This window comes from Rana temporaria, chromosome 9 (assembly GCF_905171775.1).
Source record: "Rana temporaria chromosome 9, aRanTem1.1, whole genome shotgun sequence".
Classification (NCBI taxonomy): domain Eukaryota; kingdom Metazoa; phylum Chordata; class Amphibia; order Anura; family Ranidae; genus Rana; species Rana temporaria.
Genome location: NC_053497.1, coordinates 10,254,557 through 10,280,362, shown reverse-complemented (window position 1 = coordinate 10,280,362; position 25,806 = coordinate 10,254,557). Strand labels below are relative to the sequence as shown.

Here is a 25,806-nt window from a genome sequence, read left to right as displayed (position 1 = left end):
AGCCTTGTCTCAACATATCACCCAAACTATACTCTGCTCCTTCCAAGACTTTCTGCTCTCCAACCTCTTCTCAAAATATCATCCAAACCATCCTCTCTGCTCCTCTCAAGACTACGTATTTACCAACCTTGTCTCAACATATCACCCAAACCATTCTCTCCGTTCCTCCCAAGACTTCCTGCTCTCCAACCTCACCAGCCTTTTCTCCACATATCATCCAAACTATCTTCTCTGCTCCTCCTAAGACTTCCTGCGCACCAAGCTCTTCTCAAAATATAATCCAAACTATCCTCTTTACTCCTCCCAAGACTACGTACTTACCAACCTTGTCTCAACCTATCACCCAAACCATTCTCTCCATTCCACCCAAGACTTCCTGCTCTCTAACCACACCATAAAATATCACTCAAACCACCCTCTCTGCTCCTCCCAAGACCTCCGGTTCACCAACCTCATCGCAACATATCAGCCAAACTGTCCACTTTGCTCATTCCAAGACCTCCTTGTTAACCAACCATGTCTCAGCATATTACCTGAACCTAACTATTTGCTCCTTCCAAGACTTCCTTCTTTTTGGCTCGCTCATCACCTCCCCCCATGCTCACCTTCAGGACTTTTTCAGAGCATCTCCCATTCTCCAGACTCCTTTTCCAAATCTGTCCAGCTATCTCCTACTCTGTCCAACTTTTGGAGATCCCTGAAAATTCATCTATACTGGCAAGGCTATGCTGTCTCCACCTAACAACTAAAATGTAACCGTCTCCGCTAAGTTGTCTGTCACACTTACTACTTTCTGTATAACTTTCCCCTCCCTTCTAGACTGTAAACACTCACAAGTAGGGCCTCCTTATCCTCTCGTATTGAATTGTGTTGTAAGTTTCTTGTCTCTCTTTGTTTTGTAAAGCGCTTCCCAAGTTTTTTTGCTCAATATAAATCCTGTGTAATGTTATAACGATAAAAAAAAGGTTGTTCTGTCTGTTTTATCTCTATTCTGTCTTCAATTTTGTAGAAAAAGGTGGAATAATTATCCTTCGTTCTATTATACACTTTATGACCATGGTATACACCTGACCATATAACAAAGGGTTTCTTTCTCAACCAGGGCTCCATGGCACCCAAGAGTTCCTCAAGAGGTTTCTAGGAGTTCCTTGAACAATGAGCAATTTCCGCCCTTCAGATAAGTTTCCTCTGACACCATTGATCTTTTTAGATTTCTGTAAGGGGGAAATTATACCCAATTAACACAAGCGTAAGGAGCCTTCTTTCCACTGACCATCACATGAGTTGAAGATTGGGTAATTTTTAACATGGGTTCCCTGAAACCAGAACGTTATTTCAAGGGTTCTTCTTTGTTGAAAAGGTTGAGAAAGAGAAATCTAACCTATATGAACTTATTAGACATCCATTTAAAAAATGTTGACCATTAATATGAAGTTGCCCCCTCATGGTGGCTTTGACATGCTTCATGTATCTGGGAAGTCTTTCCACAAGATATAGGCTTGTGTCTGTGGGAAGTTGTGCTGATTCAGCCCAAAAAATATTTTTGAGGTCAGACACTGATGTTTAATTAAAAGACCTAATTCACAATTGGCATTCCAATTCATCCCAAAGATATTCAGTAGGGTTGAGGTCAGGTACTGGTGTTGAATGAGAGGACCTGCTTCCAAAGATGTTCAGTAGGGTTGAGGTCAGGTACCGATATTAAATGAGAAGACCTGATCCCAAAGGCTTTCAGTAAGTTTGAGGTCAGGTATTGTTGTTGGATGAGAAGATCTGATCCCAAAGGCATTCATTAGGGTTGAGGTCAAGTACTTATGTTAGATGAGAAGATCTGATCCCAAAGGCGTTCAGTAGGGTTGAGGTCAGGTACTAATGTTGGATGAGAAGACCTGATCCCAAAGATGTTCAGTAGGGTTGATGTCAGGTACTAATGTTAGATGAGAAGACTTGATCCCAAAGGCCATCAGTGGGGTTGAGATCAGGTACTGATGTTGGATGAGAAGACCTGATCCCAAAGGTGTTCAGTAGGGTTGAGGTCAGGTACTAATGTTGGATGGGAAGACCTGATCCCAAAGATGTTCAGTAGGGTTGATGTCAGGTACTGATGTTAGATGAGAAGACTTGATCCCAAAGGCCATCAGTGGGGTTGAGATCAGGTACTGATGTTGGATGAGAAGACCTGATCCCAAAGGTGTTCAGTAGGGTTGAGGTCAGGTACTAATGTTGGATGGGAAGACCTGATCCCAAAGATGTTCAGTAGGGTTGATGTCAGGTACTGATGTTAGATGAGAATATTTGATCCCAAAGGCCTTCAGTGGGGTTGAGATCAGGTACTGATGTTGGCTGAGAAGATCTAATCCCAAATGCATTCATTAGGGTTGAAGTGAAGTACTTATGTTAAATGAGAAAAACTGATCCCAAAGGCGTTCAGTAGGGTTGAGGTCAGGTACTAATGTTAGATGAGAAGATCTAATCCCAAAGGTGTTCAGTGGGGTTGAGGTCAGGTACTAATGTTGGATGAGAAGATCTGATCCCAAAGGCGTTCAGTAAGGTTGAGACCAGCTACTGGTGTTGAATGAGAAGATCTGATCCCAAAGGCATTCAGTAAGGTTGAGGTCAAGTACTTATGTTAAATGAGAAAATCTGATCCCAAAGGCCTTTAGTAGGGTTGAGGTCACGTACTGATGTTAGATGAGAAGATCTAATCCCAAAGGTGTTCCGTGGCGTTGAAGTCAGGCACTGATGTTAGATGAGAAAACCTGATCCCAAATATATTCAGTAGGGTGGAGGTCAGGTACTGATATTGGATGCGAAAGACCTGATCCCCAAGATGTTCAGTAAGGTGGAGGTCAGGGCTCCTGTGAAGGCCACTCAAGTTCCTCTACACCAAACTGGTCAAGCAATATCTTTATGGAGCTGGATTTGTGGTTTCATATTGGAAAAGAAAAGGGTCTTTCCCATGAGGTTGTAGAGCACAATTGTGTAAAATGTCTTTGTATGCTATAACCTTAACACGTCGTATTACTAAAAATGTAGACGACATTCTATCAATTTAAAATAAAGATAGAACAACTATATTTGCCAAGTTATTTCCAGCACAAGAAAATAAACTTCTCCAAAAATATTGTCTGAGATACAACAGTATTTCATGAAGGGGTTGAAGGTCGTGTCTCTTTTCCCTCGTCCATTTGACACCCCAACTGTATATTTAGCTGTACTTTCATATTTATAAGTGACATATTTGTGACATATTTGAAGTATAAGTATAACCCCAACTGTTTCCTTTTAGTTTTGGATGAATTAGAGATGGGTTTAAAACTCGTTGGAGAATTTTCCCTTCACTTGCTGTACTGGAGATGCAACAGGAAGTGAGAGGAAATCTTTAAAAAATTACGGTAAGTCCTCTTTTAGACACGCAAGAGGTGAATGAATCTAGGATTGAAGCGCAACAACGTGATATCCAAGTCCAAATATAAGATTATTCCAATGGCAGACTGTTTATGGGGCCAAAGCGTTTCAGGGGCTGTTACTCCACCCCTTTTACTAAGTCTTTAGAAAATAAACAGATGAAACAATGTATGTGAACTCAGTGATATATTATATATATAGTTGGGTGGTATTAAAGATATGTAAGGCCGGGTACTCACGACCAAACATGTATGGTGAAAGCGGTCCGTCGGACCGTTTTCACCATACATGTCTGCCAGAGGGCTTCTGTACGATGGTTGTACACACCATCGTACAGAAGTCCGCGCGTAAACAATACGCGGGGCGTGTCCGCGGTGTCGCCGCGTCGATGACGCGGTGTCGCCGCGACAATGACGCGGCGACGTGGGCGGCCCGCCTTTAAAATGCTTCCACGCATGCGTCGAAGTCATTCGACGCATGCGAGGGACGGCGGGCGCCTGGACATGTACGGTAGGTCTGTACTGACGACCGTACATGTCCGAGCGGGCAGAATTCCAGCGGGCTGTTTTAAAACAAGTCCAGGAATATTTGTCTGCTGGGAAAAGGCCCGGCGGGCAAATGTTTGCTGGAATTCGGCCCGCTCGCGCCCACACACGACCAAACATGTCTGCTGAAACTGGCCTGCGGGCCAGTTTCAGCAGACATGTTTGGTCGTGAGTATGGGGCCTAAGAGCTACTTCAACCAGCTGCTGACGGATGATGTTTATAGAACTAATGCGTTTCAGGGGCTGTAACTCCACCCCCTTCCTCAAGTCTTTAGCAAATTAAGAATTTCAACAAAGGCAGGCGTCCCAATACTTTTGCCAATATTGGGCTAGATTCAGAAAGCCCGCCGTAAGTTTGTGCGGGCGTAGCGTATCTCAGATACGCTACGCCGCCGTAACTTAGTGAGGCTGGGGCTTGATTCACAAAGAACCTGCGCCCTAAGTTACGGCGGCGTAGCGTACATCTGCCGGCATAAGCACGCCAAGTTCAAATTCTGAAGAGGTGGGCGTGTTTTATGTAAATAAAACATGACCCCAGGTAAATGACGTTTCTCACGGCATGCGCCGTCCGTGAACGTATCCCATTGCGCATGCTCCTAATCACGTCGCAAATAGTCAATGCTTTCGACGTGGACGTAATATATGCAAAGCCCTAATCGAGAACGACTTACGCAAAGGACGTAAACGACGCAAAATTCGACGCTGGCCCGACGTCCATACTTAACATTGGTTGCTCCTCATATAGCAGGAGCAACGTTACGCCGGAAAAAGCCTTATGCAAACGACGTTAAAAATTCCGCCAGGCGCACGTACGTTTCTGATTCGGCGTATATAGCTCATTTGCATATTCTACGCTGAAATCGACGGAAGCGCCACCTAGCGGCCAGCATAAATATGTAACTAATATACGACGGCGTAAGAGACTTACGCCAGTCGGATCTTAGCCTAATTTTGGCGTATCTTGCTTTCTGACGCCTAACGCCGATATACGCCGGCAGAATGGCACGGCTGGGCACAATCACGTACCTGTACGTGATTGTTAAATGCCCAGCCGTGGGTCGCGAAGCTCCGTGACCACGGCCGCGGGACCTGTGGACCTGATCGCCGCCGGAGTCCCGCGATCGGTCACAGGAGCTGAAGAACGGGGAGAGGTCTGTGTAAACACACCTTCCCCGTTCTTCACAGTGGCGCTGTCATTGATCGTCTGATATAGGGAAAGTGGCGCTGTCATTGATCGTCTGATATAGGGAAAGGCGATCAATGACATCACACGTCCAGCCCCGCCCCCTACAGTTAGAAACACATATGAGGTCACACTTAGCCCCTTTAGCTGGTTAACTCCCAAACTGCAATTGTCATTTTCACAGTAATCAGTCAATTTTTATAGCACTTTTCTCTGTGAAAATGACAATGGTCCCAAAAATGTGTCAGAATTGTCCGATGTGTCCGCCATAATGTCGCAGTCACAAAAAAAATCACTGATGGCCGCAATTAGTAGTAAAAAAAATAATTATTAATAAAAATGCAATAAAACTATCCCCTATTTTGTAAACGCTATACATTTTTCACAAACCAATCGATAAACGCTTATTGTGATTGTTTTTACCAAAAATAGGTAGAAGAATACGTATCGGCCTAAACTGAGAACATTTTTTTTTTAAATATATATTTTTGGGGGATATTTATTATAGCAAAAAGTAAAAAATATTGTTTTTTTTTCAAAATTGTCGCTCTATTTTTGTTTATAGCGCAAAAAATAAAAACCGCAGAGGTGACCAAATACCACCAAAAGAAAGCTCTATTTGTGGGGAAAAAAGGACGCCAATTTTGTTTGGGAGCCACGTCGCACGACCGCGCAATTGTCAGTTAAAGCGACGCAGTGCCGAATCGCAAATAGGGGCCAGGTCCTTTACCTGCATATTGGTCCGGGTTTTAAGTGGTTAAAGTTCAGGTGCGTGCAAAGGCAGGTGTCCCAATACTTTTGGCAATATAGTGTATGTGGACTCAGTAATCAATATATTGATGGGTGCTATAGAGTAAGAGCTGCATCAACTGGGTCAGGGACCCTTAGGCAGCGGAAGCTCCTCCTGCAGGACTGGACCCCGGTATGGCCTTTCAATTCTGGATTCACTCACCAGTTCTGGTGGCAACCACCTCAGAGGGGACTTACCATGGTCCAGTCTAGGTATCTACGCTTATTGACAACTCTTTAATAACCCCTCAACCATATGTTGATATTAAGTCCTCATACATTGTTTCAATGTTTCATTTTCTCAAGCCCTGATGAAGGGGTGGAGTCACAGCCCTTGAAACGCGTTGGCTCTATAAACATATCTATCATTGGAATAAACTTGATTTGGACTTCGAAATCATACTGTGGTCCTTCATACTAGATCCGCTCACCTGTTCTGGTGACAACTGTCTAAGAAAGTTTGCAACCATCACTTTGCAAAGATTGTCCTCTTACTTCCTGTTGCCTTTCAAAAACAGGAAGTGAAGGAAAATCTCTCCAACAGGACATTAACAGTAAAAAAAAAAAACTTCCAGGGGTGTAAGACCCTTCCCTGCTCTATCCAAATCTCTATCCAGAACTCTATCTACACAAGATGGTCATTGAAACCCAGAAGTTGGCAACCCAATAGTCAGATGGTCTCCAGACCGAAACCCCAGACTAGAACCTTAGGTGTAGGCCTCTCAGCTATGCTGCAACGGGGACCTCGATGAATATCTAGCAGTGTTACAGAGAGCTTCCTCTGGGGCAGGGCCATCTTAATAGCATCATGGGCCCCTGGGAAAAGTAATGCACTGGGGCCCCCACTAGCCTTCCCCAATTTACGCACCTTCTCTCAAGAATTAAAGTATAAATAGATGATAGACTTAAACATTGAGGGCCAGATTCTCAAAGGGCTTACAATGGCGCAACGCCATTTGCGCCGTCGTGAGTCCTAATCTGGCCCGGCGTATCTATGCGACTGACTCTTAGAATCAGTTACGCATAGATACCCATTATATCTGACAGGCGTAAGGCTCTTACGCTGTCAGATCTTAGATGCAATTTTTTTTCCGGCCGCTAGGCGTTTTCCCCGTCGTCTATGCAAATGAGCTATTTACGCGAGATTCCCGAACGTACGCGCGGTCGACGCAGTGAATTTACGACGTTTCCGTGGCTTTTGCGACGCGTAAAGTTGCCCCTGCTATATGAGGGGCAACCAATGTTAAGGAAGGCCGTCGTTCCCGTGTCGAAATTGAAAAAAGTACGTAATTTGCGTAAGTCGTCCGTGAATGGCGCTGGACGCCATTTACGTTAACGTCGAAACCAATGACGTCCTTGCGACGTCATTTAGCGCAATGCACGTCGGAAAATTTTTAGGGACGGCGCATGCGCAGTACGATCGGCGCGGGAACGCGCCTAATTCAAATGATCCACGCCCCCTACCTGGATCATTTGAATTAGGCGGGCTTGCGCCGGAGAATTTACGCTACGCCGCCGCAACTTTACAGGCAAGTGCTTTGTGAATCAAGCACTTGCCCCTAAAACTTGCGGCCGCGTAACGTAAACGAGATACGTCACGCCGCCGGAGTTTTACTCCATTCTACGAGAATCTGGCCCACAGTATATTTATTGGTACTTTCAATCAAATCGATTTTAAATAAGAAAACATGCCATAAATCAAAGACTACAAAGGGTGAAAGGAACAGTACAAGGGGGGGGGGGGGTTCAGGAGGTCACAATACTGGGGGGATAAGGAGGGCACAGTACAGGTTTTGGGACGTGGCCATCCCAGGACAGCCAAGTGAAAAGTGTAACAGTCCTGCCAAATACGAGACAGTTGGCAAGTATGATATAATTCACGATTATCCTGGGGCCCCCATGCACCTGGGGCCCCTAGGCAGTGCCAAGGGGTGTCCATGCATTAAGATGGCCCTGCTCTGGGGCAGGGACCCTTAGGCAGAGGAAGCTCCTCCTGCAGGACTGGACCCAGGTATGGCCTTTCAATTCTGGATTCACTCACCAGTTCTGGTGGCAACCACCTCAGAGGGGACTTACCATGGTCCAGTCTAGGTATCTACCCTTACTGCATCCTCCGTGATTGGATTCTACCCCTCTCTGGGGTGCTCTTTTTGACCAGAGCCGTCTAAACAAGGAGACAGGGCCGGCCCTATGATGGGACCGGGTGGTACCATGGGTACCAGGCAGCACTTTTAGGGGGGCAGCATACTGATGCCCGCCAGCCCGTTCCGCCAGCTCCGCTACCCAAATAAAATTGATGTCCTTTTTTTCCCACAAATAGAGCTTTCTTTTGGTGATATTTGATCACCTCTGCGGTTTTTATTTTTTGTGCTATAAATATATATATTTTTTAACTTTTTGCTATAATAAATATCCCCAAAATTTAGAAAAATAAACAATTTTCTTCAGTTTAGGCCAATATGTATTCTTCTACATATTTTTGGTACCAAAAAAAAAACACAATTAGCGTTCATTGATTAGTTTGCGCAAAAGACATTGTGGCCGCCGGCAATTCACAGGTCCCTTTATACTACTGGATACATGTATAGAGCCATGGCAGGTCCTTTAATACGCCTATATGCATGTATAGAGCCATGACAGGCCCTCTTTATACATCTATAGAGCCATGACAGGTCCTCTTTATACTCCTTTACATGTAAAGAGTCTCGACAGGTCCTCTATATACATGTATAGAGCCATGACAGGTCCTCTTTATACTTCTTTATACATGTATAGAGCCATGACAGGTCCTCTTTATACTTCTTTATACATGTATAGAGCCATGACAGGTCCTTTAATATGCCTATATGCATGTATAGAGCCATGACAGGCCCTCTTTATACATCTATAGAGCCATGACAGGCAGGGCCGGTGCAAGGATTTCTGCCTACACAAGCGAAGCTCCATTTTGGCACCCCCCCCCCCCCCCAACGGCCACCCACCTCCCTTGCAAAAAAATTTCTTTCAATCATTTTTTTATATAAAAAAACACACTAATTTGTACTTTTGTAACCACGCCACACCAGAAATTCTTAGTATAATATACACCATACTACTAAAATGTAAAACATACTGGACCCCTTTACATTACACAGCACCATACACCTCTGGACCCCTTTACATTACATAGCACCCTGCACCTCTGGACCCCATTACACAGACACCCCCCAACAGTTCAGACCCCCCAACAGTGCAGACCCCCACAGTACAGACACCCCTATAGTGCAGACCCCCACAGTACAGACACCCTTACAGTGCAGACCCCCACCCGACACAGTACAGACACCCCTACAGTGCAGACCCCCACAGTACAGACACCCCTACAGTGCAGACCCCCATACCCCACAGTACAGACACCCCTATAGTGCAGCCCCCCACAGTACAGAAACCCTTACAGTGCAGACCCCAACCCGACACAGTACAGACACCCCTACAGTGCAGACCCCCACCCCTATAGTGCAGACCCCCACAGTACAGACACCCCTATAGTGCAGACCCCCACAGTACAGACACCCTTACAGTGCAGACCCCCACCCGACACAGTACAGACACCCCTACAGTGCAGACCCCCACAGTACAGACACCCCTACAGTGCAGACCCCCATACCCCACAGTACAGACACCCCTATAGTGCAGCCCCCCACAGTACAGAAACCCTTACAGTGCAGACCCCAACCCGACACAGTACAGACACCCCTACAGTGCAGACCCCCACCCCTATAGTGCAGACCCCCACAGTACAGACACCCCTACAGTACAGACCGACACCCCTATAGTGCAGACTCCCACAGTACAGACACCCCTACAGTGCAGACCCCCACCCCTACAATGCAGACACCCCTACAGTGCAGACTAGAGGTAGACCGATATGGGTTTTTCTCTGGCCGATGCCGATATTTCAAAATTGGGGCGGCCGATTTTTGCAGCCGATATTTTTTTTTTTTTTCATTATCTCAGGAAATCTAGGTTGGGGAGGAGGTTATTGTTTACGGTGGAGAGGTAAAGTGCAGCCTATCAGTGTCCAACAGTGCCACCTCATTAGTGTCCACCAGTTCAGCCTGTCAGTGCAACCTCATCACTGCCTACCAGTTCAGCCCATTAGTGTCCATCAGTGCCACCTCATTACTGCCCACCAGTGCCACCTCATAATTATTAAAAAAGAAAAAAAAAGATACAATCTTAGTCATTTTAAGGAGGGGGGTACAGAGAGGTGGTTGTGGAGGAGGGGGGGTACAGAGAGGTGGTTGTGGAGGAGGGGGGGGGGGGGACAGAGAGGGCTGTAAAGCTACTTCTCTGTGCCCCCTCCTCTACCACCACCTCTCTGTACCCCCTCCTCTACAGCCACCTCTCTGTACCCCCCTCCTCTACAGCCACCTCTCTGTACCCCCCCTCCTCCACAGCCACCTCTCTGTACCACCCCTCCTCCACAGCCACCTCTCTGTACCCCCCTCCTCCACAGCCACCTCTCTCTGTACCCCCCTCCTCCACAGCCACCTCTCTGTGTACCCGCCTCCTCCAAAGCCATGTGTTGTGGAGAGGGTGGATGGTGCTAGGCGTAGGTGGGAATGCGTTGTGGAGAGGGGTGGGTGGGGATGCGTTGTGGAGAGGGGTGGGTGGGGATGCATTGTGGAGTGGGATGGATGGTGCTTGGCGTGGGTGGTGATGCGTGGTGGAGAGGGGTGGGTGGTACCCGCCTCCTCCACAGCCACCTCTCTCTGTACCCGCCTCCTCCACAGCCATGTGTTGTGGAGAGGGTGGATGGTGCTAGGCGTGGGTGGGGATGCGTTGTGGAGAGGGGTGGGTGGGGATGCATTGTGGAGTGGGATGGATGGTGCTTGGCGTGGGTGGGGATGCGTTGTGGAGAGGGGTGGGTGGGGATGCGTTGTGGAGAGGGGTGGGTGGGGATGCATTGTGGAGTGGGATGGATGGTGCTTGGCGTGGGTGGTGATGCGTTGTGGTGATGCGTTGTGGAGAGGGGTGGGTGGTACCCGCCTCCTCCACAGCCACCTCTCTCTCTGTACCCGCCTCCTCCACAGCCATGTGTTGTGGAGAGGGTGGATGGTGCTAGGCATGGGTGGGGATGCGTTGTGGAGAGGGGTGGGTGGGGATGCATTGTGGAGTGGGATGGATGGTGCTTGGCGTGGGTGGTGATGCGTTGTGGTGATGCGTTGTGGAGAGGGATGGATGGTGCTGGATGTGGGTGGGGATGTGGGTGGGGATGTGTTGTGGAAAGGGATAGATGGTGCAGGGGATGCGTTAGAGAGGGATGGATGGTGCTGGGTGGGGATGAAGATGATTGTGTTGCATTGTGAAGATGGATGAGGATGACTCTGTGGGGATGAGAGTTACATTGTAAAGAGGATCTCCACAATGTAACTCTCATATCCACCCAGAGTCATCCTCATCCATTTTCTCAATGCCAGCCTGTCAACCTCAGCCAGGTTTCCCTTTAAACAGGAGTTTAAATAAAGTCTGCAGGGGGGGGGGGCACAGTAACACACAATTTCTGTGACTTACCCTCCATCCATGCTGCTTCCTGGTATTTATACAATAACATCATTAGCATGTGACAAGCCTCTGCTGCCTGACTAGTAACTCGACCCCAGCAGGAGATCGTGGCCAGCACTAGCTAAACTTCTTTTCCTTCCCTGCTGAAGGGAGCATGCTGGCTGCTTGTAATTTTTTTTTGTGATGGACGCTGATGAGCTGACCAGCCAATCACATGATAGGGCTGGGTGCATGCAGATTGGCTGGTCAGCTCATCAGCGTCCATCACAAAAAAAAATTACAAGCAGGGAAGCACGGCCACGATCTCCTGCTGGGGGAGTTACTAGTCAGGCAGCAGAGGCTTGTCACATGCTAATGATGTTATTCTTCTGCAACAGCTCGCCGGGGGAGGGGGCGGGGCAGTGCGGTGCCAGTGAAACTTTTTCTCCCTCCCTTCTCCTCTACAGACGCCGTTCCCGCAGGACTCGTTCAACTCCGGACAATAAAAAAAAAAAAAAAAAAGTCATGTTTTCGCCCCATCCCATGCTGCGGACCTGCCCGCCCCAAGCGGCCGCTTGGTCCGCCTGGTGGTTGCGCCGGCCCTGATGACAGGCCCTCGTTATACTCCTTTATACATGTATAGAGCCATGTCAAGTACTCTTTATAGTCCTATATACATGTATAGAGCCATGACAGGTCCTCTTGATATTCCTTTACATGTAAAGAGTAATGACAGGTCCTCTATATACATGTATAGAGCAATGGAAGGTCCTCTTTATACTCCTTTATACATGTATAGAGCCATGACAGGTCCTCTTTAGTTATCATGATATAAAATAATGAATGTGGGGGCCTTTTGCTTGGCGTGATTTTTTTTCTGGGGGGGGCAGCATTTCATTCTTGGTCCCAGGCAGCACAATGTCTTGGGCCGGCCCTGCAAGGAGACATAGGCTCATGCTTATTTAGTTACGTACCTTGAGCAGGTATCTGTCGAGGATTTCCAGGCCACAGCTGGAACAAACGTTCTTCCCATCTGAAGGTACAGAGGAGGAGGAGGAGGAGGAGGATGGCGGGGAGCACACGGATGGGGTGGATGGAGGGCTGGGGGACGAGTGGTCTTCCTTTTCCAGGTTGCATGGAAGGTTTTCATCATCCGACTGGGACTGGAAAAAAGAGAAAACACCGGTTAGGAGATACGCATGGGCATCCAGGAAGCTTGCCGAAACACCAAACAGGCACGTCAACCAGACATGTGCAGAACGAAAAAATGTGTTTTGTTTCGATTTGTTATTTTTATAAATTACTTTAGTTACATTTATTTCATTCATTTTCCGAATTCATTTTGTTTGTTCGAATTCCATTCAAATTTACCCAATTTGTAAAATTCAAATGGAATTCGAAATTCTAATTTCGGAAGATGGTTATTGAAGTTGAGTTGCATCTTGATAAAGCGCGGTCATTTGCTATGGACTGGTTGCTATGGACAGGTTGCTATGGAGTGTTGCTATGGACAGGTTGCTATGGACTGGTTGCTATGGACAGGTTGTTATGGAGTGTTGCTATGGACAGGTTGCTATGGAGTGTTGCTATGGACAGGTTGCTATGGACTGGTTGCTATGGATGGTTGCTATGGAGGGTTGCTCGAATTTTTTAGAACATGTTTATATTATTCCTATTTACTATACATGGGTGTGGTTGCCATTGAGACCCCTGCAACCCCTGAAGCTAAGCCGATGGCACATGGGGTGTTTAGGGTGTGCCCAGGCACATTCAGCACACCCTGGGCCAGATTCAGGTACAATAGCGCCGGTGTAACGTAAGCCGTTTACGTGACACCGCCGCAAGTTTTCAGTTTTAGTGCCCGATCCACAAAGCACTTACCTGGAAACTTGCGGCGGTGTATCGTAAATACGTCCGGCGTAAGGCGGTCCAAATCAAATGGGCGGGTAACATTTAAATTAGGCGAGCTCCCGCGCCGGAGCTACTGCGCATGCTCCGTTTCGTAACTCCCGCCGTGCTTTGCGCGAAGTGACGTCATTTTTTCGAATGGCGACGCGCGTAGCGTACTTCCGTATTCCCGGACGTGTTACGCAAACGACGTGAAATTTTAAATTTCGACGCGGGAACGACGGCCATACTTTAGACAGCAATAAGTTTGCTGACTAAAGTTAAGGCACCCAAAACGACGACTAACTTTGCGACGGGAAACTAGACTAGCGGCGACATAGCAAACGCGAAAAACCGTCGTGGATCGCCGTAACTCCTAATTTGCATACCCGACGCTGGTTTACAACGCGAACTCCCTCCCAGCGGCGGCCGCGGTACTGCATCCTAAGATCCGACAGTGTAAAACTATTACACCTGTCGGATCTTATGGCTATCTATGCGTAACTGATTCTATGAATCAGCCGCATAGATACTCTGAGAGATACGACGGCGTATCTCCACTGTGAATCTGGGCCCCTGTGCGCATGCCTATGGAGAAGACATATCTGATGCCAGGTCTACTTTAAGAAAGCACAAGATTTTCTTGAATTCTGAATGTTAAGCTTAGATTGTATGTGATGGTTTCACAAATTAAGGCCGCGCTATATAAGTTTTCATTCATTTTCATTCATTCATAAGGCCCAGATTCTCGTAGAATGGAGTAAATCTGCGGCGGCGTAACGTATATCTCATTTACGTGACGCCGCCGCAAGTTTTACGGGCAAGTGCTTGATTCACAAAGCACTTGCCTGTAAAGTTGCGGCGGCGTAGCGTAAATCCACTGGCGCAAGTCCGCCTAATTCAAATGATCCGGGTAGGGGGCGTGGATCATTTAAATTAGGCGCGTTCCCGCGCCGAACGTACTGCGCATGCGCCGTCCCTTAAAATTTCCCGACGTGCATTGCGCGAAATGACGTCGCAAGGACGTCGTTGGTTTCGACGTGAACGTAAATGGCGTCCAGCCCCATTTACGGACGACTTACGCAAACTACGTAAATTTTTAAATTTCGACGCGGGAACGATGGCCATACTTAACATTGGTTGCCCCTCATATAGCAGGGGCAACTTTACGCGTCGCAAATCTAACGTTAAACGTTGTATCTCCACTGCGTCGATCGCCCGTACGTACGAATTCGCGTATTTTGCTAGTTTGCATACTCGATCGGGAAAACGACGGAGGCGACACCTAGCCGCGGAAAAAAAAATTGCATTTAGGATCCGACAGCGTAAGAGCCTTACGCCTGTCGGATCTAATGGTTATCTATGCGTAACTGATTCTAAGAATCAGTCGCATAGATACGACGGCCCAGATTAGGACTTACGACGGCGCACATGGCGTTGCGCCGTCGTAAGCCCTTTCAGAATCTGGGCCTAAGACTCCTTTGAGATGATCAAGGGGTGGTCCTCTATCCTGGCATCATGCATCGAATGACTAATCTCATTTTAAATTAACAGGTATCAGTCTATTAACCACTTCCGCCCCGAGCCTGTTTTTCAGACTCGATGTTTACAAGTTAAAAACATAACTTTTTTGTTAGAAAATTACTTAGAACCCCCCAAACATTATATATATTTTTTCTAACACCCTAGAGAATTAAATGGCGGTCATTGCAATACATTTTGTCACACCGTATTTGCCCAGCGGTCTTACAAGCGCATTTTTTGGGGGGAAAAAATCATTTTTGGAATTAAAAAAATAAGACAACGGTAAAGTTAGCCCAATTTTTTTTATGTTGTGAAAGATAATGTTACGCCGAGAAAATTGATACCCAACATGTCACGCTTCAAAGTTGCGCCCGCTCGTGGAATGGCGTCAAACTTTTACCTTTAAAAATCTCCATAGGCGACGTTTAAAAAAATTCTACAGGTTGCACGTTTTTCTGAGTTACAGAGGAGGTCTAGGGCTAGAATTATTGCTCTCGCTCTAACGATCGCGGCGATACCTCACATGTGTGGTTTAAACACAGTTTTCATATGCGGGCGCTACTTGCGTATGCATTTGCTTCTGTGCGCGAGCTCGCCGGGACGGGGGGCGCTTTAAAAAAAAAAAAAAATTCTTATTTATTTTACTTGATTTTATTTATTTTTACACAGTTTAAAAAAAAAAAAAAATGTGTCACTTTTATTCCTATTACAAGGAATGTAAACATCCCTTGTAATAGAAAAAAAGCATGACAGGTCCTCTTAAATATGAGATCTGGGGGGTCAAAAAGATCTCACACATCACATATTTACACTAAAATGCAATAAAAAAAATTAAAAATATTTGTCATTTAAAAAAATGACAAAAAAACTGGCCCTTTAAGAGCTATGGGCAGAAGTGACGTTTTGACGTCGCTTCGGCCCTGCTATGGTATGGAGACGGGTGGGGGCCATCTTGCCCTCACTCATCTCCATACCCAGCTAGAAAGAGGATCGGATTGCCTTCTCCGCTACCGACTGCTCCGGTAAGCGGCGGAGGGAGTGGGAGAGCGGCGGGAGGTGGGGGTATATATGGTCAGTGATGTCAGGAGAATCTCCGCCCCCTTTTGTGGGGTGAGGACAAGGGCCTCTTCCCCGCAACCCTGGCCTGGTGAAGGGCCCGTTTTTAACACTGAAAACTTCTTCCCAGGTCAAGCCCAACATGAGTTTAGACCGTACCCAAGCACTTCCTTAAAGAAGAACACAGGGCTACAGAAACTCTCACTTTCTAAGTCACACCTTGTCTCCTCCCCCTACCCACCCCTGGGCACCGTCCCTTGGTTCCGCCCCCTACCCACCCCCGAGCACCGTCCCTTGGTTCCACCCCCTACCCACCTCTGAGCACCGCTCCTTTTAGAGGATACATAACCAAGTATCATTTTGTGGTCATTTGTATGGCATTTGTTCACGATAACAAGAAATGCCGTAAAATAGATCCCCTGCAGTCAGCAACAATAGACCCCCAGCAAAAAAATAGATCACCCCAAACCAATAGACCTCCAGCAGCAACAACAAATCTCCCAGCAGCCAGCATCAATCGAGCTCTTCTTCAACAGTAGATCCCTCTCAGTAACAATAGACTTCCCCCATCAACAATAGATTCTCCTTCAGCAACAAAAGACAGCCCCAGCAACAATAGACCCCCAGCAACAATAGATCACCCCAAACCAATAGACCTGCAGCAGGAATAACAGATCTCCCAGCAGCCAGAATCAACAGAGCTCTCCTCCAACAGTAGATCCCTCCCAGCAACAATAGACTTCCCCCCCATCAACAATAGATCCTCCTTCAGCAACAAGAGACACGCCCAAAAACAATATATCCCCCACAACAGTAGACACACCCAGTAACAATAGATCCCCCACAATAATATACAGCCCCAGCAACAATAGATCCCCCCTATAACCTCTAGCAGCAAAAAAATCTCCCAGCAGCTAGAATCAATAGACCTCTCCTTCAACAATAGATCCCTCCCAGCAACAATAGACTTTCCCTATCAACCATAGATCCTCCTCTAGCAACAACAGACACCACCAGCAACAATAGACCCCCCACAACAATAGACACCTCTAGTAACAATAGACATCCAGCAGCAACAACATAACTTCCAGCAACCAGTCAAAAAGAAAACTTCAGATTTTTCTTCTGTTTTAGTAACCTTGTTTTATTTCAGTTTCATACCTTTTGAGTGGTAAAAAAAGTGCAACGGATTTAATAATGCAATTTATGTATACATTTGCACTATTAAAAAGTAATGCTAAATATAAATATTAATAAAAAAAAATTACTTGCTTTTGATACACAGTGCTTTAGAAAATTAGGGCCAGATTCACAGAGCAAGTACGCCGGTGTATCTACTGATACGCCGGCGTACTTTCAAATTTGCCGCGTCGTATCTTTAGTTTGAATCCTCAAACCAAGATACGACGGCTTCTGGCTTCGATCCGACAGGCGTACGGCTTCGTACACCTTCGGATCGTAGGTGCAATACTTTGGCGCCCGCTGGGTGGAGTTCGCGTCGTTTTCCGCGTCGGGTAAGCTAATTAGCTTTTTCCGACGATCCACAAAGGTACGCGCGGCCGTCGCATTCTCTTACGTCGTCGCTAGTCGGCTTTTCCCGGCGTATAGTTAAAGCTGCTATTTTGCGGCGTATAGATAGACTTGCCATGTTAAAGTATGGCCGTCGTTCCCGCGTCAAATTTAAAATTTTTATTTTTTGCGTAAGTCGTCCGTGAATAGGAAAGGACGTAACTCACGTCTAAGTTCAAAAAATGACGTCGGTGCGACGTCATTTCGCGCAAAGCACGGCGGGAAATTTTGAAACGGAGCATGCGCAGTTCATTCGGCGCGGGGACGCGCTTCATTTAAATGAATCACGCCCCCTACCCGCCGATTTGAATTATGCGCCGAGAGATACACTACGCCGCCGTAACTTACGGTGCGAAATCTTCCTGGATTCGACTTAGAGCCAGGTAAGATACGGCGGCGTAGCGTATCTCTGATACGCTGTGCCTGGGCATTTCTATGTGAATCTGGCCCTTAGGTGTCATTTTTTGTCGATATCAACTTTAATTAATTTTTTTTTTAATAATGAAATTGTTGTATACAGTTGCACTATTAAAAAGTAATAATACATATAGTGGCTACACAAAGCCTGCAGGAGATCAACAAAGGATAACAAGAAAAACAAGTAATTTATTAATAATAAAAAAAAATCACTTGCTTGTGATACACAGTACTTTAGAAAAATTCAGTGTCATTTAGGGTTGATGTCAACTTAAATAAAAAAAATCTTTTAATTTTAATTAACTAATTTTATTTTATTTTTTAATGTTATAATCTCCATCCAGATGAATAAATTCATTAAACTTATAACAGTCAAAAAGAAAACCGATTTTTATAATGTTTACTTTTTAGCAATTTTGTTTTTTTAGTTTCATTCCTTTGAACGGCGAAAAAGTGCAATGGATTTAATAATGCAATTGTTGTATACAATTGCATTATTAATAAATAATAATAATTATAAGTAATTAAAAAAAAAAATACTTGCTGGTGAAACACAGTGCTCTAGAAAATTTGGCATCATTTATGGTCGATATCAACTTAAAAGGGGCTGTAAAGGTTCATTCTTTATTTTCTAAATAGGTTCCATTAACCACTTAAGACCCGGACCATTGTGCAGGTAAAGGACCTGGCCCCTTTTTGCGATTCGGCACTGCGTCGATTTAACTGACAATTGCGCGGTCGTGCGACGTGGCTCCCAAACAAAATTGGCGTCCTTTTTTCCCCACAAATAGAGCTTTCTTTTGGTCGTATTTGATCACCTGCGGTTTTTATTTTTTGCACTATAAACAAAAATAGAGCGACAATTTAAAAAAAATGCAATATTTTTTACTTTTTGCTATAATAAATATCCCCAAAAAATATATAAAAAAACATTTTATTTCCTCAGTTTAGGCCGATACTTATTTTTCTACATATTTTTGGGGAAAAAAATCACAATAAGCGTTTATTGATTGGTTTGAGCAAAATTTATAGCGTTTACAAAATAGGGGATAGTTTTATGGCATTTTTATTAATATATTTTTTTAACTAGTAATGGCGGCGATCAGCGATTTTTTTCGTGACTGCGACATTATTGTCTGACATTATCAGACAATTTTGACACATTTTTGGGACCATTGTCATTTTCACAGCGAAAAGTGCTAAAAAAATACACTGATTACTGTGAAAATGACAATGGCAGTGAAGAGGTTAACCACTAGGAGGCGCTAAAGGGGTTAAGTGTGTCCTATTGTGTGTTTCTTACTGAAGGGGGCGTGGCTGTAGGTGTGACGTCACTGATCGTCGTTCCCTATGACAGGGAACAGACGATCAGTGACAAGCCACAGAGAAGAACGGGGAAGGTTTTTTTACACCGCTCCCCGTTCTTCAGCTCCTGTGACCCGATTGCGGGTCCGCGGTTCCCGCGGGTGCGGTCACGGAGCTCAGGACACGCTCGCGACCCACGGCTGGGCTCTTAAAGGGGATTTACCTGTACTTGCCTGTGTCCAGCCGTGCCCTTCTGGCGACGTATATCGGCGTGAAGGGGTCCTCAAGTGGTTAAGCCAGTGCTTACCTTTTCCCTCGATTTCCCTTCTAATTTTTTTTTTCTTTGTCTGAATTTCTCACTTCCTGTTCCTCCTCAGTAAGCTGTTCTGGCTGACTAAAGCCTCGTACACACGATAGGTTAACCAGAGGACAACGGTCTGAAGGACCGTTTTCATCGGTCAAAACTGATCGTGTGTGGGCCCCATAGGATATTTAACCTTAGGTTAAAAAAAAGCCAACTTGCTTTAAAATTTTACCGATGGATTTATAACCATTGGTTAAAAACCCGCGCATGCTCAGAATCAAGTCGACGCATGCTTGGAAGCATTGAACTTCGTTTTTTTCAGCACGTCGTTGTGTTTTACGTCACGCGTTCTGACACGATCGGTTATTTAACCAATGGTGTGTAGGCGTGACGGACCATCAGTCAGCTTCATCGGTCCTTCAGACCGTTGTCCTCTGGTTCACCTATCTGTGTACGAGACTTTAACCCCAGCCAGAACGGCTCGGGGAGGGGGGCAAGCTTACTGAGGAGAAACAGGAAGTGAGAAATTCAGATAAAGAAAAAAAAATTTAGAAGGGAAATGGAAGGAAAAGGTAAGTGAACCAACAATGCACTAGCTTAAAGGAACCTATTTAGAAAATAAAAAACAAACCTTTACAACCCCTTTAAGTGCTCCATAGTACAAGCACAAAAACCCTTATATCAAGCACTTGGCAGGTTAGACGTAGTTGGCTCACTCTTTACAACCCCTTTAAGTATTTTTTTTTTTTAATAATGCAATTGTTGTATACAGTTGCGCTATTAAAAAGTAATAATAAATATAGTGGCTGCAAAGAGCCTTTATGATATCAACAAAGGATAACAAGAATGTGAAAACAAGTAATTTATTAATAAATGTGCTTGTGATACACAGTGCTTTAGAAAATTCTGTGTCATTTAGGGTTGATGTCAACTTAATTTTATTAAATTAACTTTATTTTATTGTTTAATTGTATAATCTCCATCCAGATGAATACAATCATTAAACTTATAACAGTCGAAAAGAAAACAGATTTTTCTTAGGTTTACTTTTTTAGTAAATTTGTTTATTTTCAGTTTCATTCCTTTGAACGGTGTAAAAATGGTGCCCATATGTTGCGAAGTAAAGGTGAAGACCCTCAGGGCACCCCCGGCACAGTGCTGTGTTTTCAGGATCCGTTCCGGTGATTGACACCGCGGCTACTTAAAGCTGACACACACACAAGGGCTTAAACAAGCTCATGGTCAGACGTGATAAAATCCACTCCGGGACGGATAAATAATCCACTATAGTTGTTGTTTGCGATCTAAATATTTACACGTTATCTCGTGAGATAATATGAGAAGATGTAAATCTTGGGCCTCCAGAGATCTCCTCCAGAATTATTGCCGGAGATCAAAAGCAGCGAGCCAAACATTAAAAAGGAACAAAAGGGAGATTTGTTTTTTTCTTTGGCAGACCAGCGAACGCAAAAAAAAAAATTTAAATGCCAATTTATTTTTACTAAATAATAAAGTTATTTAAAGCCTGTAAAGAAGAAAAAGGAAACGGGATAGAAAAAAAAATGGCGTTGGAGTTCCCCAATAATTCATACCAGGCCCTGCAAATCTCATTAGAGTTTTGAAGGAGATCCAGTGCAAAAAAATTAATAAAAAATAAAGAAAACGGCGTGAGGTCCCCCAAAACCTTTGGGTCTGGTATGGCTTTTAATGGGGAACCCCAAGTGGTAAATCAAGAAAAAAAAAAAAAAGCATGAGGTCCTTCCAAGAAATACATACCAGACCTTATCTAAGCATGCCGGTTGGCATGCCAGGAAGGGCAGTGGGGAAGAGCATGTGACACCCTACCCATTCTGAACCATACTAGGCCACATGCCCTCAACATTGGGGTACCTTTGCCAGGGGGGGGACACCCAGTCAAAGCATCTTGTCCCCGTGTAACTGAGGACATGGGCCTCTTCCCCACAACCCTGGCCTGGTGGTTATGGGGGGGGGCTGCGGGCATGAGGCTTATCAGAATCTGAAAGCCCCCTTTAATAATAAGGGGGCCCCCAGATATTGCCCCCCTTCATGTAAACAAGTAAGGAGTACACAGTCTCTTCACTCCCACTGAACGTCAGATCTGGCTGATGACAGCCAATATAAACAAAGGCGAAGGGTCTACCAGGTGACCTCATTGACCATATATTGACATGGCAATACATAGTCAATGGCATCATAGGTAGGGTGACCATATTTCCAAACTACCATTCAGGGACACCCCCCTCCCAAAAATCAGCTTGTGCTGTAACAAATCACAGTACAGTGATAGGACACAAGAGGCGGGATTTATGATTTCTCCAATCACAAGCAGGGGGCGGGGATTGTGCTTCTCCAGACATTCCCGTCAGGACAAGTACTGTCAGTGAGTAAAGCGGTGATGTGGCAACCTTTTTTGGGGCCATCAGATCGGCCCGGGGGGGGGGGAGGGGCTGTGTCAGTTTCATTCCGGGGACACTGTATTGTCCTGTAATAAAGGTACCCGGGACAGACCTGCAAAATGCGGGACTGTCCCGGGCAATCTAATCATAGGGATCCTTATGCTTTTCTTTTTTTTTTTGCAGAAAAGATATGGAATAAAATTTGGGGGGGACCTCAATCAGTTTTTTTATTATTACTTTTGCATGGGCCTGGTATGTATTTGGGGGAACCCCATGCCTTTTTTTTGTGTGGGTGTGATGAAGACCCTCCTTGACCAGGTGAAGTGATTTCAGGTCTTAACGAGGGGCAGGTAGCTGTATGACGCCCACCATGTGTTGGTGACTGCAGTTTCCATTCCATATGGTTGAATTAGGGTCACCAGCCCTAATATTTTATTGGTACTGATCAAGGAGACAAATGCCCCACCCCCAGGAATGGTACAAGGGGTGAGTAGGACGGGCAGCTGCCCTGGGCACAGCGAAGCAGGGGGACAAAGAATGGTTACAGAGCAGTAAACCTATTCTAAAAAACCACCCCCCCCCCACAAGCCCTCTCCTGATTCTCATACATGGTCATTTAATCCTGGGGGGCCCTACAACTGTATGGATTACACACAGGCCTATGGCACCCGTACAGCTTTACTAATATAGGCCCGGATTCACAAAGCACTTACGCCGACGTATAACAAGATACACCGATGTAAGTGCAAATGTGCGCCGTTGTATCTGTGCGCCGGACCCACAAACTAAGACGCGCCTAAAAATAGGCTTCATCCCACCGATGTAACTTGCCTACGCCGGCGTAGGGTGGGCACACATTTAGGCTGGACGCATGGTGGCGCTCCCATTGATTACCCATTCAAATATGCAAATGAGTGAAATACGGCGATTCACGAACATACATGCGCCCGACGCAGTGCGTGTAAGTTGTACGTCTGGCGTAAAGTTATTCCACATAAAGGAGTTGTAACCCAGCAGCAGACATACAAAGGTCTGCACCAGGAAACACAAGCCGGCCTATTTTACGTTGGACGTGTCTGGCTGGGTTACGTTCACGCCGTACGCAGTGATCCGGCGTATTTTAGGCAGTTGTTCCGACGTGACTGTGAGCATGCGCAGGAGGATGCGTCCACGTCTCGGCGCATGCGCAGTTCGTGATACGTATCTGTCTGGCGCTCAGCCCATCATTTGCATGGGGTCACGCCTCATTTGCATGGCTCACGCCCACTTCCACCTACGCCAGCTTACGCCTTCGAAAATCCAGCGCAGCGTTGGGAGCACTGGCTTGGTGAATTCCATGCTTGCCTCTCTGTGCTGCGTTGGCGTAGCGTACATTGTTTGCATTACGGCGGCGTAATGTGAGCCCGCTCTCTGTGAATCTGGGCCATAATATCTACTACAAGGACAGGATATACAACAAACAACATACAAGCTCCTGACCACTAGATTTCCAGGATATCTGACCATTCTAGAGAGGAGAAAGGAGTTCCACATAAAGCCAGTCCAAGGAGGCTACACTACCCCCGTGTCTTGTTCCAAGATGTTCCAGCTCTATGAATGTATACCAGCCCCAGGGCTAGGACAAAGGGTGGGCAGAAGGGTGGTTGCTCCGGGCACTGTGGTATCATGTAAGGTGGGGGGGGGGGGGGTACGGTACGGCAAGGAGATTAAGGGTGGAGAGGATTTGTGTTGGGTGGAAGAATTTGGGGGGGGGGGGGCGCAGAAGGGGAAAAAAATGTTCTAGGAGTGGAAATTTGGGAAAGGGGGTTCTAGCAGTGGTGATTCCAGAGGATTTTTTTGTGGGGGGAGAAAAGGATTTGTGCTAGGAGGTGGGAAGGGATTTGTGCTAGGAGGAGACATTCTTTTGAGTGGGGGTAGGGGGATTTTTGCTAGTAGGGATGATTGGGGGTTGTTTGTGCTAGGAGGGGGGGTGGGGGGAGGAATATTTGTATTATAATAGATCACCCAACAGCCAGCATTAATAGACCCACCAGCACCCGAGCAACTCTTGCCATTACATCAGTGGCGGTAAGGGGCGCAGGAGCGTCACTCTCCCCCCTCTCCTGTCACTCTCTAATCACCATATTATGCAGATGCATGAATCTATCTATGGTCGGTGGTGACACCCCCTATTCAGGTGTCCGGACCCTTTTTTGGTGGGGGTGTTTTTTGGAAGCATCTGATTAGAGCCTTTTGCTCCAATAGGTGTCCAAAAAAGTGATAAGCGGGAGCAACGCTGTGCGTTCCTTCTCACTCAGCTCAATGTTAGCAAAGCCGAAAGAATTCGCTTTGCTAATATTGACCCGCCTCTCAGACAATCCGGTTGCCGGGTCTGTTATCAGTCGCCTGATTGGCTGAAACGTCAGGCGCTGTGATTGGACGCCTATCAGGCATCCAATCATGGGAGAGGGCGTGAGAAGAGGAGAACGGGAGAAGACACAAGGAGGGGAGAAGACGCATGGAAGACACCGCTGCCACTGTGCCATCCAATGTTGCCACTGTGCCATCCAATGCTCCCACTTTGACATCCAATGCTCCCACTGTGCCATCAAATGCTGCCACTGTGATCCCCCCAGCTCCCGCCCACTCGCCATCTGCCCCACCAAAACAGGGTAAGTGCTGGGCAGATGGCGAGTGGGCGGGAGCTGGGGGGATCACAGTGGCAGCATTTGATGGCACAGTGGGAGCATTGGATGTGAAAGTGGGAGCATTGGATGGCACAGTGGCAACATTGGATGGCCCAGTGGGAGCATTGGATGGCACAGTGGCAGCATTGGGAGCATTGGATGGCACAGTGGCAGCATTGGATGGCACAGTGGGAGCATTGGATGGCAAAGTGGGAGCATTGGATGGCACAGTGGCAGCATTGGATGGCACAGTAGGAGCATTTGATGGCACAGTGGCAGCATTGGATGGCACAGTGGGAGCATTGGATGACAATGTGGGGCATTGGATGGCACAGTGGGAGCAGTGGAGGACAAAGTGGGGGCATTGGATGGCACAGCGGCAGCATTGGATGGCACAGTAGGAGCATTTGATGGCACAGTGGGAGCATTGGATGGCAAAGTGGGAGCATTAGATGGCACAGTGGCAGCATTGGATGGCACAGTAGGAGCATTTAATGGCACAGTGGCAGCATTGGATGGCACAGTGGGAGCATTGGATGACAAAATGGAAGCATTGGATGGCAAAGTGGGAGCATTGGATGGCACAGTGGGAGCATTGGATGGCACAGTGGCAGCATTGGATGGCACAGTAGGAGCATTGGATGGCACAGTGGGAGCATTGGATGGCAAAGTGGGAGCATTGGATGACAAAGTGGGGGCATTGGATGGCACAGCGGCAGCATTGGATGGCACAGTAGGAGCATTTGATGGCACAGTGGGAGCATTGGATGGCAAAGTGGGAGCATTAGATGGCACAGTGGCAGCATTGGATGGCACAGTAGGAGCATTTAATGGCACAGTGGCAGCATTGGATGGCACAGTGGGAGCATTGGATGACAAAGTGGAGGCATTGGATGGCAAAGTGGGAGCATTGGATGGCACAGTAGGAGCATTTGATGGCACAGTGGCTGCGTTTGATGGCACAGTGGCGGAATTTGATGGCACAGTGGCGGAATTTGATGGCACAGTGGCGGTATTTGATGGCACAGTGAGGCTGCAACTGATGTTTTTTTTTAGAATTTTTCAATTTGTTTGCCCCCCCCAAAAATGTTGAGCACCAGCCGCCACTGCATTACATATATTCAGTGCTAGAGGTACTGTAACAGCGTACGGTGCTGAAAAAAGGTCCTGGATATGATCCTAGACTGATACTTGACTTAAACCACACTGA

At 46.4% G+C, this 25,806-nt stretch overlaps 1 protein-coding gene across 1 annotated transcript in view; it reads right to left on the bottom strand.

Annotated features, from left to right (window-relative positions):
* Positions 1-25,806, bottom strand: part of LHX6 (LIM homeobox 6) — a 165,477-nt gene that overhangs the window by 103,473 nt on the left and 36,198 nt on the right. The window contains exon 2 of the mRNA XM_040322763.1: positions 12,426-12,614. Within this exon, the coding sequence (XP_040178697.1) occupies positions 12,426-12,614 (189 nt within the window). The remainder of the gene's footprint in view (positions 1-12,425; positions 12,615-25,806) is intronic.